Source organism: Muscardinus avellanarius, assembly GCF_963383645.1.
Source record: "Muscardinus avellanarius genome assembly, chromosome: 10".
NCBI lineage: Eukaryota > Metazoa > Chordata > Mammalia > Rodentia > Gliridae > Muscardinus > Muscardinus avellanarius.
In genome coordinates this window covers 61874501-61892228 of record NC_137796.1, presented here as the reverse complement: position 1 = coordinate 61892228, position 17728 = coordinate 61874501, and the positions used below count along the sequence as shown (strand labels likewise).

General features: G+C 49.6%; 1 protein-coding gene across 1 annotated transcript in view; it reads right to left on the bottom strand.

Annotated features, from left to right (window-relative positions):
* The window catches only part of LOC308268563 (sialic acid-binding Ig-like lectin 16), a gene marked incomplete at both ends in the record, with an annotated part of 15999 nt that extends 3592 nt beyond the window's left edge, over positions 1–12407 (bottom strand). Inside the window, 10 exon segments of the mRNA XM_080703683.1 lie at positions 1469–1550; positions 1773–1869; positions 2730–2789; positions 2792–2827; positions 2899–3156; positions 3243–3290; positions 3527–3790; positions 10911–10949; positions 11447–11734; positions 11906–12407. Coding sequence (XP_080559809.1) covers positions 1469–1550; positions 1773–1869; positions 2730–2789; positions 2792–2827; positions 2899–3156; positions 3243–3290; positions 3527–3790; positions 10911–10949; positions 11447–11734; positions 11906–12407 — 1674 coding nt within the window.
* Positions 12408–17728: the final 5321 nt, after the last annotated feature.

Sequence of the window (17728 nt, the reverse complement as noted above, 5' to 3'; positions counted from 1 at the left end):
TAAATAAATAAATAAATAATATCTGGGGCCGGGCGTTGGTAGTGCATGCTTGTAATCCCAGCATTCGGGAGGCAGAGACTGGAAGATTGCGATTCATGGACAGCCTCAGCTACTTAACAAGAACCTTCACAATTCAGTGAGACCTGTTTCAAAAAAATTTTTTTAAAGACTAAAAAATAGGGCTGGGGGTAGCCCAAAGGTGCAATGCCTCTGGGTTCCATCCCCAGTTCCACACACACACACACACACACACACACACACATCTGAGTGTGGTGGTGCACACCTGTAATCCCAGTACTTGGGAAGCTGAGACAGGAGGATTACAGGTTCAGCAACATAGGGAGACGCTCAGCAACCTAGTGAGACCCTATTTCAAAACAAAAAATAAATTGGGTTGGTATGTAGTTCAAAGGTAGAATCCTTGGATTCAGTCCCCAGTACAAAACACAATTTAAAAACAGGGAGGGCTAAGGGTGTAGCTCATAGGTACAATGCCACTGAGTTCAATCCCCAGTATCAAAAATAAAAAAATAAAAAGCAAAAATGGTCTTGGGCCCCCCTAAGGTTTATGGCAGACAGTAATAATTTGAGGTAATCTTTCTGGCACTCTGTGTTGTAGAGGAGAAAGAGGAAGGGAGGGTCGGGAGCCCAGAGAGAAATGAGAAGATGAGCTGGGAGTGGTGGCGCACGCATGTAATCCCAGCATTCAAGAAGCTGAGACCTGAGGGTCTGGGTTTGCGGCCAGCCTCAGCTACTTAGTGAGGCCCTCTGCAACTCAGTGAGATCCTGTTTCAAAATAATGAATAAAAAATAGGGATAGGGGTGTAGCTCGGATGTAGAATGCCCCTGGGTTCAATCCCCAGTACTGAAAAAGAGAGACAGAGAGAAAGAGAGAGACAGAAATGAGAAGACGAAGTCAGAAGGGCCAGTGGAAGCCAGGCCTGGTGGTACATGCCTGGAATCCCAGTACTTGGGAGGCTTAGACAGGAGGATCACAAAAAAAATAATAATAATAAAAATAAGGAATCAGGCGAGGCGTGGTGGCACACATTTGTAATCCCCGCGCTTGGGAGGAGGAGACAGGAGGATCGCGCATGTTCGAAGCCAGCCGCGCTGGCTTAAGAGACCCTGTTTCCACATAAAAAAATATAAGAAAGGTCTGGGAGTGTAGCCCAGAGGTAAAAGGGCTTCCAGGAACCCCAGTACCACCAAAAAAAAAAAAAAAAAAATACAAAAGGAATCAGAGGGACTGAGCCCAGGCAATGGGGGCCAGGCCTGAGTGGCCTTGACTGGGGGAATGAAGGAAGAGGAGGTTCCGCCACTGGGATGGAACTAGCAGCTATGCTGGTCCAGACCCAGAAGCAAAGTTAATGTGGGCATAACGATCTCTAAGCTGTCAAGAGGAACTGGCCATGTCATCCCCGGAAGGAGACCAGAGTTCCCGGTGAACAGAGGACTCCTCACTCACCCTGCACATGGGGCCCGGGGTGGAGTGGGCATCCTTCCTGGTGGCTGCCATCCTGGCTGCTTTCTTCCTGAGGGTTTTCATCCTGAAGGAGGAAGCTGAGACCTGTCAGCCACCTGGCTCAGAGCTTGGGCTAGAACTACCGTACTTAAAGTTACGTGGTGGGGCTTCCACAACGAGATCCCAGGACCCTTGTGGGTGCCCGGAGACCCCACCTCAAAGGCTCCAGGTCCCTGCAGCTGAGCCTAGTGGGATTCTGGAAGCCGTCCCCTCCCCACACCCACCCTCCTGCCCAGGCCACACTCACAAGAGGAAGATGAGACCGAGACAGAGACAGAGCAGAGTGGCCACAGCGGCTGCCCACACAGCCTCGGGCAGGAATCCACCCCCTCGCTCTGGCTTCCCTGTAGACAAATGGGGTCCAGGATGAAGCCCTTCTGAGCCCCAGGACCCTCGCCATCCTTCCCCCACCCCCAGTACCTGCAGCTCTCACATTCTTCACTCCCCGCCAGCCACAGCACAGGGCCTCTGCCCCACTCCTGCACCTTCAGCCCCTGTCCATCTCCCCCCTGTTAGATGAATTAAGTTCTTACTTCAGAACCCCCCCATAAGCTAAGTTTCCTGAGAGCCCCTGGTCTAACCAGTTAAGCCATCCCCCTCTGACTGCACCTGGTCACTTACCTGGGAGACCTGCCCCCTCCTGGTGCCCTTGGCCAATCAGTGAAAGGGACATTCCCCGCTGACCCCAAGCCAATTACCTGGCTGCACGACCCCCTCCCATGGGACTCTAGCCAGTTAGTTCAAAGGGCGTTTCTCCTAGCCTATTGGCCCCCAATCTGTAACCCCAATCCCCTATATAACCCTGATCCCAGCATGCGCTCTCTCTCTTCCTGGATTTTTTTTCTCTCTCTCCCCCTCTGTCTGTCTGTCTCTCTGTCTCTCTGTTTCTTCCTTTCATACCAGCCCCTCCAACAAATCTCTTGGCTACAACGTGGTCTCTGGTGTGGTCAAACTTTGTCCTTTCACCCCCAACTCCTGTTGAGCTTCCTGTTTCCCCATCCACCTTCCAACCCTGAGCCTCAGTCCCCAGGAGCCCCCAGGCTGGCAGCAGCAGGACTGTGTCCCTCCCACCCCTGTGCATGCCAGGCCAGAGCTGAGCGCCCCGCGAAGATTAGGGGCTGCTGGTCCAGGGCCCCGCCCAGCTGAGGTGACCTTGGCTGAGGCCTGGCTGCTGGTCCCCTCCAGCCGCCCCTCCCCCAGCTGCCAGCTCGAGGAGGGGGAGGAGGCTCCGAGGAGCAGCTGCAGCACAGACCCTCAGCCTCCAGGAGAACGAGGGTCCCAGCAGCTGTGTGGGGTGGGGGTCTGCGGGGCGGATGAAGAGGGATCGGCAGGTGCTGCCTCCTCCCGGGCCCAGCGTGCCCCGCCCCACTCACCGTGCACAGAGAGGCTCAGAGAGATGTTCCTGGTGCCCAGCGGGTTCTGGGCCAGGCAGGTGAATTCGCCTTGATGCTCCGACTGGACCCGAGGCAGCTCCAGGACCCCAGGGTCGGAGGGCTGGCCAGGGCTCAGGGTCTGTGCCCCCCAGGCCCAGCGCAGCCTGGCGGGGGGGTTGCTGTGGGTGACACACACCAGGCGCAGGCTCTGGCCCTCCAAGACCGGGAGGGACGAGCCACGCTCGAGGACTTCCAGGACTGGGGAAAGAAGACGCGGAATGGACCTGGGGCCATCACCTGGCCCCCAACTGGCGAGGCCCGGTTCCTCTGTCCGCTCTGCCTACCTGTCCTGTTGGCTTGGGAAACCACCACTCTCAGGTCCGCTGGGGGATCTGCAAGGGGCCGAGAAGCAGCTCTGATGGACCTGGGCTTCCCTGGGCGGAGGATCTGTCAGGACACTTTGGCGGTGGGAGGAAAGGGAGCAGATCCCGCTGGGCCCCACACAAACTGCAGTGGTCTAGGTATACAGGAGCCAGGTCCCGGGGTCCAGACCCCCTGGCCCTGCGGCCCTGCCCTGGCTCTGCCCCCTCCCTGCTCCCTCAGAACCAGCCCCTCTGCTCACACTCACACTGTACAGAGAGGTCCAGGGTGCTGTGCTGCGAGCCAAGCCTGTTCTCTGCTCGGCAGGTGTAGCGCCCCGAGTCCCCAGCCTTCACCCCAGGCAGCTCCAGTGCCAGGGATCTGGGGCCTGAGGAATGGGACTGAAACAGGACTCGGCCCTCCAGCACCCAGCTGAGCGTGGCAGGGGGCTGGCTGTCAGCAGCGCAGAGGAGCCGCAGAAACTGGCCTTCCTGGGCTTTCAGATAGGTGACATTTCCCTGGGACTCTGGGGCTAAAAGGAGAAAAGAGAAGATGGAGCTGAGCCAGGCCTAGGGTCCTAAAACCTCCTTCGTGTGTGTGTGTGTGTGTGTGTGTGTGTGTGTGTGTGTGTGTGTGTGTGTATCAGGGACATTCTGTCTCTGAGCTACATTCTCAGCTTTATTTATTTATTTATTATTTATTTATTTATTTATATTGCATTACTGGGGATGGAACCCAGGGACATTCTACCTCTGAGCCCCAGCCCTATTTTTTATTCTTTATTTTATTTTTTATTTTTTTATTTTTATTTATTTATTTATTTATTTATTTATTTATTTATTTTGATGGTACTAGGGGTGGAACCCAGAGGCTTTCTACCACAGGGCTATACTCCCAGACTTTTTTTTATACTTTATTTGGAAACAGGGTCTCACTAAGTTGCTGAGAGCCTCACTAAGTAGCTGAGGCTGGCTTCGAACCTGTGCGATCCTCCTGTCTCAGCTTCCCAAGCGCGGGGATTACAAGCATGCGCCACCACGCCCGGCTTTTATTCTTTATTTTAAAACAGGGTCTCACTGAGTTGCAAAGGGTCTCGATAAGTAATAGCTGAGGCTGTCCGTGAATCACAATCCTCCTATCTCAGCCTCCCTAATGCTGGAGTATACGCCACCACACCCAGCTGTTATTTTTATTCTGAAACAGGTTCTCACTAGTTACTGAGGCTGCCCTCAAACCTGACATTCTCCTGTCTTAGTCTCCCAAATACTGAGATAATAAGTGTGCGCCACTACACCTGGCTTATTTTGAAACAAGGTCTCATGAAGTTGCTGAGGCTGACATCAAACCTGTGATCCTCCTGTCTCAGCCTCCCAAGCACTGGGATCACAGATGTGTGTCATTGCACCCAGATCGCAGCAGTATTTTCTAGTGGCGTGGAACATACATTTCCCTGTACTTCACAGTTTTGTTCCTAGACCTAAAATGTAGAACATTACCCAATGTGGGACGTCTGTGGCACTAAATTCTCTACAGCAAAAACTCAAGGAACATGCTGGGTGTGGTGGTGCACGCTTGTAATCCCCGCACTTGGGAGGCAGAGACAGGAGGATCGCGCAGGTTCGAAGCCAGCCGCGCGCACCAGCTTAAGAGACCCTGTTTCCAAATTTAAAAAATGTAAAAATAGGTCTGGGAGTGTAGCCCGGAGGTAGAAGGGCTTCCAGGAACCCCAGTACCACCAAAAAAACAAACAAACAAAAAAAAACTCAAGGAACCAGTAAAAAATGTAGAACCAGCCGGGCGTGGTGGCGCACACTTGTAATCCCAGCATTCAGGAGGCTGAGACGGGAGGATGTGGTCTGCGGAAAGCCTCAGCTACTTAGTGAGGCCCTCTGCAGCTTAGTGAGACCCTGTTTCAAAATAAAGAATAAAAAATAGGGCAGGGGGCGGAGCTTGGAGGTCAAATGTCCCTGGATTCCATCCCCAAACTCACACACACACAAAATATAGAAGTAGACTAGCGTGATGGTTCAAGTCTGTTATTCCAGTACTTGGGAAGTTAAAACAAGAAAGAGAATCATAGGTTCAAAGCCAACCTCAGCAATTTAGTAAGAACATCAGCAGCTTAGCAAGATTCTGTTTCAAAATGAAAAATAAAAAGGGCTGGCAGTATAGCTCAGAGGTAGAACGCTCTTGGGTTCAATCCTCAGTACAAAACTAAATAAATAGCCGGGCATGGTGGCACACGCTTGTAATCCCAGCATTCGGGAGGCCGAGACCGGAGGATCGCGGTTCGCGGACAGCCTCAGCTACTTAGTGAGGCCCTCTGCAACTCAGTGAGACCCGGCTTCAAAATAAAGAATAAAAAATAGGGCAGGAGGTGTAGCTCGGAGGTTGAAGGCCCCTGGGTTCCATCCCCAGACCCGCAAAAAAAAATAAAGAAATAAATAAATAAATAATTGCAGAATCCCATCCCCTGACCAAACCTCATGAGTCAGAACTGGCAGTTTCGCAAGAGCTTTAGGAAATGTACTTCTCAGTAAAGTTAGAGAAGCTTCACATTGGGGAAATGTGGGTATAGGGTTACCGGGGGACTGTTCACAGTGGACTCATGTGTCCAGCAAGGTTCAAATGGAGAACAAAATCACAGCTTTTGCACACCGCAGAATGACCCACATACGAGGAAACTTGGCGCTGACTACTGCAGGCTACCTGGGTAGACTTAGAACATGAAGGGAAAGCACATCCAAAGAGCCGGGTCAGCAGGACGAGGTGGCACGCTCCTGTAAACCCAGTACTTGGGAGGTTGAGACAGTAGGGTCACAGGTTCAAGGCCAGCTTCAGCAACTTAGAGAGAATGTTTCAGAACTTTAAAAAATGGAAAAATAGCCAGGCATGGTGGCGCACGCTTGTAATCCTGGCATTTGGGAGGCTGAGACAGGAGCATCTGGGTTCGTGGCCAGCCTCAGCTACTTAGTGAGGCCCTCTGCAGCTCAGTGAGACTCTGTTTCAAAATAAAGAATGAAAAATAGGGCTGGAGGTGTAGCTCAGAGGTAGAATGCTCCTGGGTTCCATCCCCAGTATCAATCAATCAATCAATTAATCATTCAATAAAAATAGGGCTGGAGATGTAGCTAGGATGTAGAATGCCCTTGGGTCCCAGCCCAAATACTGCAAGGAAAAAAAAATAGGGCTGAGAGTATAGCTTGTAGGTAGAATGCCCCTGGGTTCAATCCCCAGTACTGAAAAAAAAAGAGAGAGAGAGAGAGAGGAATGTGGGGGTAGTTTGGAGGTAGGATGCCTTGGGTTCAAACCCCACTACCAAGGAAAAATTAAAAAAGGGAAGCCAGGTCATTTAGGACCCTGATTTCCACACCAGGTAGAGATTCATAAAATCAAAGACAGGAGCCGGGCATGGTGGCGCATGCTCATAATCCCAGCATTTGTGAGGCTGAGACAGAAGGACCGCGGTTCAAGGACAGCCTCAGCTACTACGTAGGCCCTTTGGAACTCGGTGAGACCCCAAAATAAAGAATAAAAAATTGGACTGGAGGTGTATCTCGGAGGTAGAATGACCCTGGGTTTCATCCCCAGTACCGAAAAAAAAAAAATCAAAGACAGGGATTCAAACAGATGCTTATATAGGACGATCACAGCTGCCAAAAGGTGGAAGCAGTGCCCATGATGTTCCACAGCAGAAGAGCAGCTAAGACACCTGCGGTCCACACAGATAATGGAGTGTTATTCAGCCACAAAGAGAACCAAAGACCTGATGCAGGTGACAGCGCGGGTGAACCCGAGGACACGGTGCCAAGTAGAGAAGCCAGACACAGAGGAAGCACACTGTGTGGTTGCATTTAGAGGAAACGTCCGGAGGCAGAGAGCGGGAGAGCATTGCCGGGGCTGGAGGGGACCAGGCGGAGTGAGGGTGCGGCCACCACGCTGCTCTGGAACCGGATGGCAGCATTGGAGGCACAACGCTGAGTGTGCAGAAACACCACCGACCCCTTCACTTCTTATTTTTTCTTTTGTGGTATTGGGGATTGAACCCAGAGGCATTCTAACTTTGAGCTACACCCCAGCCCCAGTTTATTTTTATTTGGAAACAAGGTCTCACTAGGTTGATGAGGCTGTCCTTGAATCTGTGATCCTCCTATCTCAGCCTCCCAAGTACTGGGATAACAATTCACCATGCCCAGCTTCTATTTTATTTAATATTATTATTATTTTTTTTTTGGTGGTACTGGGGATGCAACCCTTCTCCAGGCCACACTCCCAGACCTATTATATATATATATATATATATATATATATATATATATATATATATTTTTTTTTTTTTTTTTTTTTTTTGGTGGTACTGGGGTTCCTGGAAGCCCTTGTACCTCCGGGCTACACTCCCAGACCTATTTTTACATTTTTTTATTTGGAAACAGGGTCTCCTAAGCCAGCGCGCGGGGCTGACTTCGAACCTGCGCGATCCTCCTGTTTCTGCCTCCCAAGCGCGGGGATTACAAGCGTGCGCCACCACGTCCGGCCTATTTTATATTTTTATTTGGAAACAGGATCTCTCCTGTCTCAGCCTCCCAAGTGCGGGGATTACAAGCGTGCACCACCACCCCCGGCTTATTTATTATTATATTATTATTATTATTTGTGTGTGTGATACTGGGGGTGGAACCCAGGGGCCTTCTATCTCCAGGCTATACTCCCAGACCTATTTTATAGTTTATTTGGAAACAGGGTCTCACTAAGTTGCTGAGAGCCTCACTAAGTAGCTGAGGCTGGCTTTGAACCTGTGTGATCCTCCTGTCTCAGCCTCCCAAGCACTGGGATTACAAGTGTGTGCCACCATGCCAGGCTTTTATTTTTTATTTTGAAACAGGGTCTCAACTAAATTGCTGAGATCAGTTTCTTTTTTTTTTTTTTTTTGGTGGTACTGGGGTTCCTGGAAGCCCTTCTACCTCCGGGCTACTCTCCCAGACCTAATTTTACATTTTTATTTGGAAACAGGGTCTCCTTAGCCAGCGCGCGAGGCTGGCTTCGAACCTGCGCGATCCTCCTGTCTCTGCCTCCCAAGCGCGGGGATTACAAGCGTGCGCCACCACGCCCGGCACTGAGATCAGTTTCTAACCTACAATCCTCCTGTCTCATCCTCCCGGTACTGGGATTATAGGCATGAGCTGCCACCCATGGTTATTATTTTGTATTGAAACAGGATCTCAGTAGATTGACGAGAGTCTCACTACCTTTTGAGGCTGTCCTCAATCCTGTGATCCTCCTGTCTCAGCCTCACACGTACTGAGATTACAGGCGTGTGACACCATTCCTGGCTTTCATTTACTTTATTTATTTATTTTTATTTATTTATTTTTTTTTTTGGTCGTCCTGGGGATGGAACCCAGGGGCCTTCTACCTCTGGGCTACACTCCCATACCTATTTTTTATATTTTATTTGGAAACAGGGTCTCACTAAGTTGCTGAGAGCCTCACTAAGTAGCTGAGGTTGGCTTCGAACCTGTACGATCCTTCTGGCTCAGCCTCCCAAGAGTGAGGATTACAAGCGTGCGCCACCATGCCCGGCTTCCATTTACTTTAAAATGGTTAGTTCTAGCTGGCATGGTGGCGCACGCTTGTAGTCTCAGTACTTGGGAGGCTGAGACAGGAGGATCACACAGGTTCGAAGCCAGCCTCAGCTACTTAGTGAGGCTCTCAGCAATTTAGTGAGACCCTGTTTCCAAATAAAATATAAAATAGGCCTGGAAGTATAGCCCAGAGGTAGAAAGCCCCTGGGTTCCATCCCCAGTACTACAAAAAAAAAAAAAGTTAGTTCTATGTTGAATAAATTGCAACTAAACTGGGCATGGTGATGCATGTCTGTAATCCAGCACTTGAGAGGCTAAGATAAGAGGATTTCTGGTTCAAGAACCTCTTCAGCAACTTAGTGAGAGACTGTTTCAAAATAAAAAAAAAAAATTAGCCGGGCGTGGTGGTGCGCACTTGTAATCACAGTACTTGGGAGGCTGAAACAGGAAGATCTGGGTTCGCAACCAGCCTCAGCTACTTAGTGAGGCCTTCTGCAGCTTAGTGAGAACCTGTTTCAAAATAAAGAATTAAATCAGGCTGGGAATGTAGCTCAGAGGTAATATGGCCCTGGGTTCAATCTTCATTACTGAAAATATAAATAAATAAATAACATTTGGGAGACTGAGACAGGAGGATCCATGTTTGCAGACAGTCTATGCTACTTAGTGAGAACCTTTGCAACTCAGTGAGACCCTGTTTTAAAATAAAGAATAAAAAATAGGGCTGGCCGGGCATGGTGGAACACGCTTGTAATCCCTGCGCTTGGGAGGCGGAGACAGGAGGATCACGCTGGTTCGGAGCCAGCTTCGCTGGCTTAAGAGACCCTGTTTCCACATAAAAAAAAGGTAAAAAAAAAATAGGTCTGGGAGTGTAGCCCCTGGGAGTGTATCCCGGATGTAGAAGGGCTTCCAGGAACCCCAGTACCACCAAAAATAAATAAATAAATAAAAATAAAGAAAGAAAGAATAAAAAATAGGGCTGAGGATATAGCTTGGAGGTAGAATGCCTCTGGGTTCAATCCCCGAAACAAGAAGAAAAAAAATAGCTGAGAACAGTAGCACATGCCTATAATCCCAGTACTTGAGAGGCTAAGACAGAAAGATTATTACAGGTTTGCAGCCAGCCTCAGGAATTTAGAGAGGCCTTCTGCAACTTAGTGAGACCCTGTTTCCAAATAAAAACTAAAATCGAGCTGGGCGTGGTGACGCACACTTGTAATCCCCGCACTTGGGAGGCAGAGACAGGAGGATCGCGCAGGTTCGAAGCCAGCCACGCTGGCTTAAGAGACCCTGTTTCCAAATTAAAAAAAAAAATATATATATATATATATATATATATATTTTTTTTTTTAAATCGACAGGGCATGGTGGTGCACACTTGTAATCCCAGCATTTGGGAGGATGAGACCGGAGGATCGCAGTTTGCAGACAACCTCAGCTACTTAGTAAGGCCCTATGCAACACAGTGAGACCCAGTTTCAAATTATAGGATAAAAAATAGGACAAGGGGTGTAGATTGGAGGTCAAATGCCCCTGGGTTCCATCCCCAGACCCGCAATAAATAAATAAATAAATAAATACATAAATAAAATCGATCTGATGGTGTAGCTCAGAGATAGAATGCCCCTGGGTTCAATCCCTAGTACCCCCCCATATGCACACACACACACACACACACACACACACACACACACACAATCAAAAAAATTAAAATAGGGCTGGTGGTGTAGCTCAGAGGTAGAAAGCCCCTGGGTCAATCGGTCAATCTCCAGTACCACACACGCACACCAAAAAGAAAAGAAGAGAGAGAGAGAGAGAACGGTAGTAGCCTTGCTGCTTTCTGGGGATGGTGGGAGAACTGGAAGGGGCTTTGCGTTCTTTGCCCTGTGCACCAGGATTTGTTTTGTGCCGATTCCTTCGCACTGCGTATGTTGGGCAAAAGAACCGTGGTACCTTCCTGAACAAAGAGGCCTCCCACACCCCGTTCAGCCTTCTGGAGCAGCAACAGCAGCAGCAGTTTCTTATCCCAGCTCCTGCTCCTGCCCAGCCCTGGATGCCCGTGTCACCTACCTGCTTCGGGGATGCTGATGGTCAGGTTCTGAGGAGCATCTGGATGGAGAGACATGATGGGGTTGGACACAGGGCTGGCCCATTCCCTGTCCTCCTCGCCGCCACCCCAGGAGCCACGCAAACAAAACAGGAAGAGGCCCAGACCAGGCTGTGTCCTCCCCGCAGGTCCCTGGCCTCCAGACGCAGCTCAGCCCTCTTGTCTCTGTCAACCCTGTGGCTCTGACAAAGGCCATAGGCTGCTGCCTTACAAATGACAGAAAGTTGTTTCTCCTGCTCTGAGGATGGAGACCAAGGCAGGGCTCAGGCAGGTGCGGTGTCTGGGGAAGGTTCTATCCTGCCTCTCTCAGGGCCTCCCTGAGGCCCCTTTTCTAAGCACACTCGTCTAGCCTTGACCTAACCACCTCCCCAGGGCTCCTCCTGACACTGTTGCCTGGGGATCAGGATCCCAAGATAGGAGGGGACATAACACTCAGACCTCCCCTCCCTGCCTCCACCCTGCCCCCCCACAGGAAGCCAGGTGCTGGCCTGGCACTCACAGGACACGTTGAGCTGAACAGTCCTCTCTGTGGATACACCAGCCCCGGAGAAGGTCACCTGACAGGTGAGGTAGGTGCCGTGGTCCTGGGGACGCGGTGTGAGCTGGATTTCTGAGCTGGCATAGGCCTTGGAGCCCAGGATGCCAGGGGTCCTCAGGGCAGCCCCGGTCCAGGAGAAGGTGGGGGACGTGGCCCAGTCACAGGCCACAGGCATGGAGCACTGCAGGTGGCTGACCCTGCCCGATTGCAGGGGCTGTGGAATGTGGATGTCCGGGATTTGCATCAGCTCTGGGGAGGAGACAGAGAAAGGCCAGGCCCCAGTGTGTGTCTCCAAGACAGACACCTCAACCCTGAGCTACCTGGGCTCCACTGCACCCTCAGCACCAGGAGCTGAGTACCTCTCTGACCCAAAGGATGCCCAGCCATCCCTGTTGTCTATTCCTGGGGACTGACCCTTACCTGTGACAATCACAGTGAGCAGGAAAAGTTCATAAGTGTATTTCATACTTCCTTTCTCCAGTCGAAAATAATAACTCCCAGTGTCCTCCTTGTGGGCACCAGAGATGCTCAGGGAGCAGTTGTTGGCCCCAGGGTCCCCGAGGAGGCGGAAACGATCTTTGGTCTTCAAATTAGCTTTCCTCTTTCGGTCGTTTGTGGCCACCAGATCATCCGCACTGAAGTTAGCTTTGGTGTGCTTCTTTTTCCGGAACCAGTAGCCATAAGCGGGTATGGAGATGTTCACGCCATACCTGTCGTAGAAGATGGAGCAGGACACTTGTGCACACAATCCCTCCGGCACCAGCACCAAGTCCTGCATCTGCAGCCTGAAGTCTTGAGTCTGCAGGGATCTTGCAGGTGCACCGGGGCTCCGCTGCAGGACGCTCCTTGTCCCCCTTGTGGGACCCTTGGCCCTCAGCCCACCCCATATCAGGGGCAGCAACAGCAGGACCATCGGCAGCATGTCGGGGCTTGGTGTAGCCGCCTGTTCTGGGACCCTCTGGCCTCTAGGTCTGCCTGTCCCAGAAAGGCACCTCCTCAGGAGGCCTGGAGAAGGGTGGTCACTGTCACAGAAGAGGAACCTCAAGAAAAGCACATGTCCAGTTCTCTTCAGACTTCTCCTCTCACCCAAGGAGGGGTTTCGGTGGGGAACTAGAGGGATTTGCCACACGCAGGAAGAAGTCAGCACAGGGCAGGCTGTTCTGAGTGGGGCTCCTCGGGGAAACGTGAGCAGTGAGCCCAGGCGAGGCGAGGGCTCCATTCACTCAACCATTTGTTGCCTAGGCAAACACCTTCTGCCTGCATGGGCAGGAGGCGGTGAGGTGAGTCCCAGGCCCTGCCACTGGGATCCCCACCTAAGCAGGTCCCCAAACCCAAGCCCCCTATCCCACAGGCCCCCCAAGGCTGGCTTTCCTCCTTAGGTATAAGTGGGATGTCACACCACTGGGTGTACTTTTCTCTTCCTCCTCCTACCCCTTCCTAAATGACTGAGACTGGCTGTGAATCTGCAAGCCTCAGATCTCAGAATCCCAGCCTCCCAAGTACTGGGATTACAAGCATATGTCACTATGCCCAGCATATATATAAATTTTATTTGATGGTACTGTGGATTGAACCCCAAGTCATTCTACCTCTGAGTTACACCTTGTCTCAGTCTTATTTTAAGAAACTTTTAAGCCGGGCATGGTGGCATACACTTGTAATCCCAGCATTTGGGAGGCTGAGATCGGAGGATCGCAGTTCGCGGACAGCCTCAGCTACTTAGTGAGGCCCTCTGCAACTCAGTGAGACCCGGTTTCAAAATAAAGAATAAAAAATAGGGCAGGAGGTGTAGCTTGGAGGTCAAAATGCCACTGGGTTCCATCCCCAAACCCACACAAAAAAATAAATTTTTATTTTGAAACAAAGTCTCACTAAATTGTTGAGGCTGGCTGTGAACCTGCAATCATTTTGTCTCAGCCTCCCAAGTACTGGGATTACAGGCATACACCTCCGTGTTCTGTTATTTAATTATTTATTATATATTTGTGGTACTGGGAATTTTACCCAGGAACATTTCCCTCTGAGCTATACTCTCAGCCATATATATATATATATATATATATATATATATATATATATGTGTGTGTGTGTGTGTGTGTGTGTGTGTGTGTGTGTGTGTGTGTGTGTGGTGCTGGGGTTCCTGAAAGCCCTTCTACCTCCGGGCTACACTCCCAGACCTATTTTTACATTTTTATTTGGAAACAGGGTCTCCTAAGCCAGCGCACGCGGCTGGCTTCAAACCTGCGCGATCCTCCTATCTCTGCCTCTCAAGCGCGGGGATTACAAGCGTGCGCCACCACGCCCGGCTTAATATTTATTTTGAAATAGGGTCTAAGTTGCTGAGGCTGGCCTGGAACCTACCTGCCATCCTCCTGTCAGGATTACAGGATTGTGACACTCACCAGCCTAAAACAGGAATTTTATTTATTTACTTATGGTAAAAAGGATTGAACAGAGAAGCATTTTTCCCCAATACTGGGGACTGAAACCAGGTGCATGCTACCTCTGATCTACAATCCCCAGCCCCCCCCCTTTTTTTTTTGGTGGTACTGGGGATGGAACCCAGGAGCATTCTACCTCTGAGTTACACCTCCAGCTCTATATTTTATTCTTTTTTTGTAGGTCTGAGGATGAAACCCAGGGGCATTCAACCTCCAATCTACACTCCCTCCCCTATTTTTTATTCTTTAATTTAAAACAGGGTCTCACTGAGTTGCAGAGGGCCTCACTAAGTAGCTGCGGCTGTCTGGGAACTGCAATCCTCCAGTCTCAGCCTCCTGAATACTGGGATTACAAGTGTGCACCACCACTCCCGGCTTTATTTTTTATTTTGAAACAGGGTCTCACTAAGTTGCAAAGGGCCTATGTGGCTGAGGCTGTCTGTGAACCATGATCCTCCTCTCTCAGCCTCCCAAATGCTGGGCTTACAATCATGTGCCACCATGCCTGGCTGTCCCAGGTCAATTTTTAATTCTCTCTCTCTCTCTCTCTCTCTCTCTCTCTCTCTCTCTCTCTCTCTCTCTCTCTCTGTGGTACTGGTGCTCCTGGAAGCCCTTCTACCTCCGGGCTACACCCCCAGACCTATTTTTACATTTTTATTTGGAAACAGGGTCTCCTAAGCCAGCGTGCGCGGCTGGCTTCAAACCTGCGCGATCCTCTTGTCTCTGCCTCCCAAGCGCTGGGATTACAAGTGTGCACCACCACGCCCGGCCTCAATCTCTGTGTGTGTGTGTGTGTGTGTGTGTGTGTGTGTGTAACTGGGGGTAGAACCCAGGGGCATTCTACATCTGAGTTACACCCCCCAGTTCTATTTTTTATTCTTTCTCTTTCTTTCTTTCTTTCTTTCTTTCTTTCTTTCTTTCTTTCTTTCTTTCTTTCTTTCTATTTTTGGTGGTACTGGGGGTGGAACCCAGAGGCTTTCTACCTCTGGGCTATACTCCCAGACCTTTTTTATATTTTTTTATTTGGAAACAGGGTTTCACTAAGTTGCTGAAAGCCTCACTAAGTAGCTGAGGCTGGCTTCGAACCTGCGCGATCCTCCTGTCTCAGCCTCCCAAGTGCAGGGATTACAAGCGTGTGCCACCACACGCGGCTAATGCCCAGCTCTTAAAATTGAATTATTTAAACCCGGCGTGGTAGCCGAGCGTGGTGGCACATGCTTGTAATCCACGTGCTTGGGAGGCTGAGACAGGAGGATCGCACAGGTTCGAAGCCAGCCTCAGCTACTTAGTGAGGCTCTCAGCAACTTAGTGAGACCCTGTTTCCAAATAAAATATAAAATGGGTCTGGGAGTATAGCCCAGAGGTAGAAAGCCTCTGGGTTATACCCCCAGTACCACCAAAAAAAAAAAAAAAAAAAAAACCCGGCGTGGTGGCGCACGCTTGTAATCCCAGCACTTGAGGGGCTGAAACAGGAGTATCCTACGGGTTAGAAGCCAGCATCAGCTACTTAGTGAGGCTCTCAGCAACTTAGTGAGATCCTCTTTCCAAATAAAATAAAATATAAAATAGGTCTGGGTGTATAGCCCAGGAGTAGAAAAGTCCCTGGGTCCACCCCCAGTACCACAAAAAAAAGGGATTTTTTTTTTTATGTACTGGAGATGGAACCCAGAGGCATTCTACCTCCAAGATACACCCCAACCCTATTTATATTGTTTATTTATATATTTATTTATTTTGGTGGTACTGGGGTTCCTGGAAGCCCTTCTACCTCCAGGCTACACTCCCAGACCTATTTTTACATTTTTATTTGGAAACAGGGTCTCCTAAGCCAGTGCACACGGCTGGCTTCGAACCTGCGTGATCCTCCTGTCTCTGCCTCCCAAGCTCAGGGATTACTAGCGTGTGCCAACACACCCGGCTATTGTTTATTTTTTTTAAACAGGGTCTCACTGAGTTGCAGAGGACCTCACTAAGTACCTAAGGCTATCTGCAAACCGTGATCCTCCTGTCTTAGCCTCCCAAAGCTGAGATTACAAGTGTGCGACACCACACCTGACTTTACTCCCAGACCAATTTTATACTTTATTTGGAAACAGGCTCTCACTAAATTGCTGAAAGCCTCACTAAGTAGCTGAGGCTGTCTTCAAACCTGTGCAATCCTCCTGTCTCAGCCTCCCAAGCACTAGGATTACAAGTGTGCGCCACCATACCCAGCCCTATGCCTGGCTTAAAATAGGAAATTTTTAATGTTTTTTTGTTTGTTTGTTTGTTTTTGTGTGTGTGTGGTGGTGTTTTTTGTTTGTTTGGTTTGGTTTTGGTACTGCGGATGAAACCCAGGGGCATTGTATCTACGAGCTACACCCTACCTTTTTTTAGTGTTTTAATTTTGAAACAGGGTTTCACTGAGTTGCAAAGGGCCTCACTAAGTAGCTGAGGCTGTCTGCGAACTGTGATCCTCCTGTCTCAGCTTCCCAAGTGCTGGGATTACAAGTGTGAGCCACCATGCCTGACTATGGTGCTGGAGATTTGAACCCTGGAGCATTCTACCTCCAAGCTACATCCCCAGCCCAATTTTTATTATTATTATTTATTTGGAAACAGGATCTCGCTAAGTTGAGTGAGGGCCTCACTAAATAGCTGAGGCTGGCTGGGAACCCAGATCCTCCTGTCTCAGCATCCCAAGTACTGGGATTGCAAGTGTGTGCCACCACGCCAGGCTCTTTAAAATTTTATTTTATTGATACATTATAGCCATACATCTTTTTTTTTTTTTCCTTTGGTACTGGGGTTCCTGGAAGCCCTTCTACCTACAGGCTACACTCCCAGACCTATTTTTACATTTTTTATTTGGAAACAGGGTCTCCTAAGCCAGCGCCCGTGGCTGGCTTCGAACCTGCGCGATCCTCCTGTCTCTGCCTCCCAAGCGCGGGGATTACAAGCGTGCGCCACCACGCCCGGCCTATAGCCATACATCTTAAAGGGATATAAAATGGTAGAGACATATATGCATACATTACATATTTATCCCTTCCCCAATTCACACCCCATTTTCTCCCCACTAAGTTTGACTTAGTGATTGACTTTGATGTTTGTGAATGTACATCATATTAATTAGGGAATTTCCCTCTTCCCCCCTTCCATCCCCCTCAGTTAGACCTCCTTATTTGCTTATCTATGGTTTCCTCTTCTTTGTCTAGAGTTCCTCCTATGACCAATTTTTTTTTTTTTTTTTTTTTTTTTTTTGGTGGTACTGGAGTTCCTGGAAGCCTTCTACCTCCGGGATACACTCCCATGGGCTACACTCCCAGACCTATTTTTTAACTTTTTTTTATGTGGAAACAGGGTCTCTTAAGCCAGCGAGGCTGGCTCCGAACCAGCGCGATCCTCCCGTCTCCGCCTCCCAAGCGCGGGGATTACAAGCGTGCGCCACCACTCCCGGCTCCTATGACCAATTTTCTCCCTAGCTTCTAAATATTAGTGAAAGCATCTGATTTTTTACTTTTTGTGACTGACTGATCTCAGCATAATGTTCTCCAGTTCCATCCACTTCCCCGCAAATAATGTAATTTTGTTCTGCTTTATGGCTGAGTGAAATTCCATTGTGCACAAATCCCACAGTTTTGTAATCCTTTCATCTGCTGATGGACATCTTGGCTGGTTCCATAGTTTGGCAATGGTGAACTGTGCAGCTATGAACATAGATACGCATGCATTAGTTTGGTAGTTTGGTTTCCATTCTTTTGGGCAGATACCCAGAGTGGTATTGCTGGATCATGGTTCATTGAGGATCCTCCGTACTATT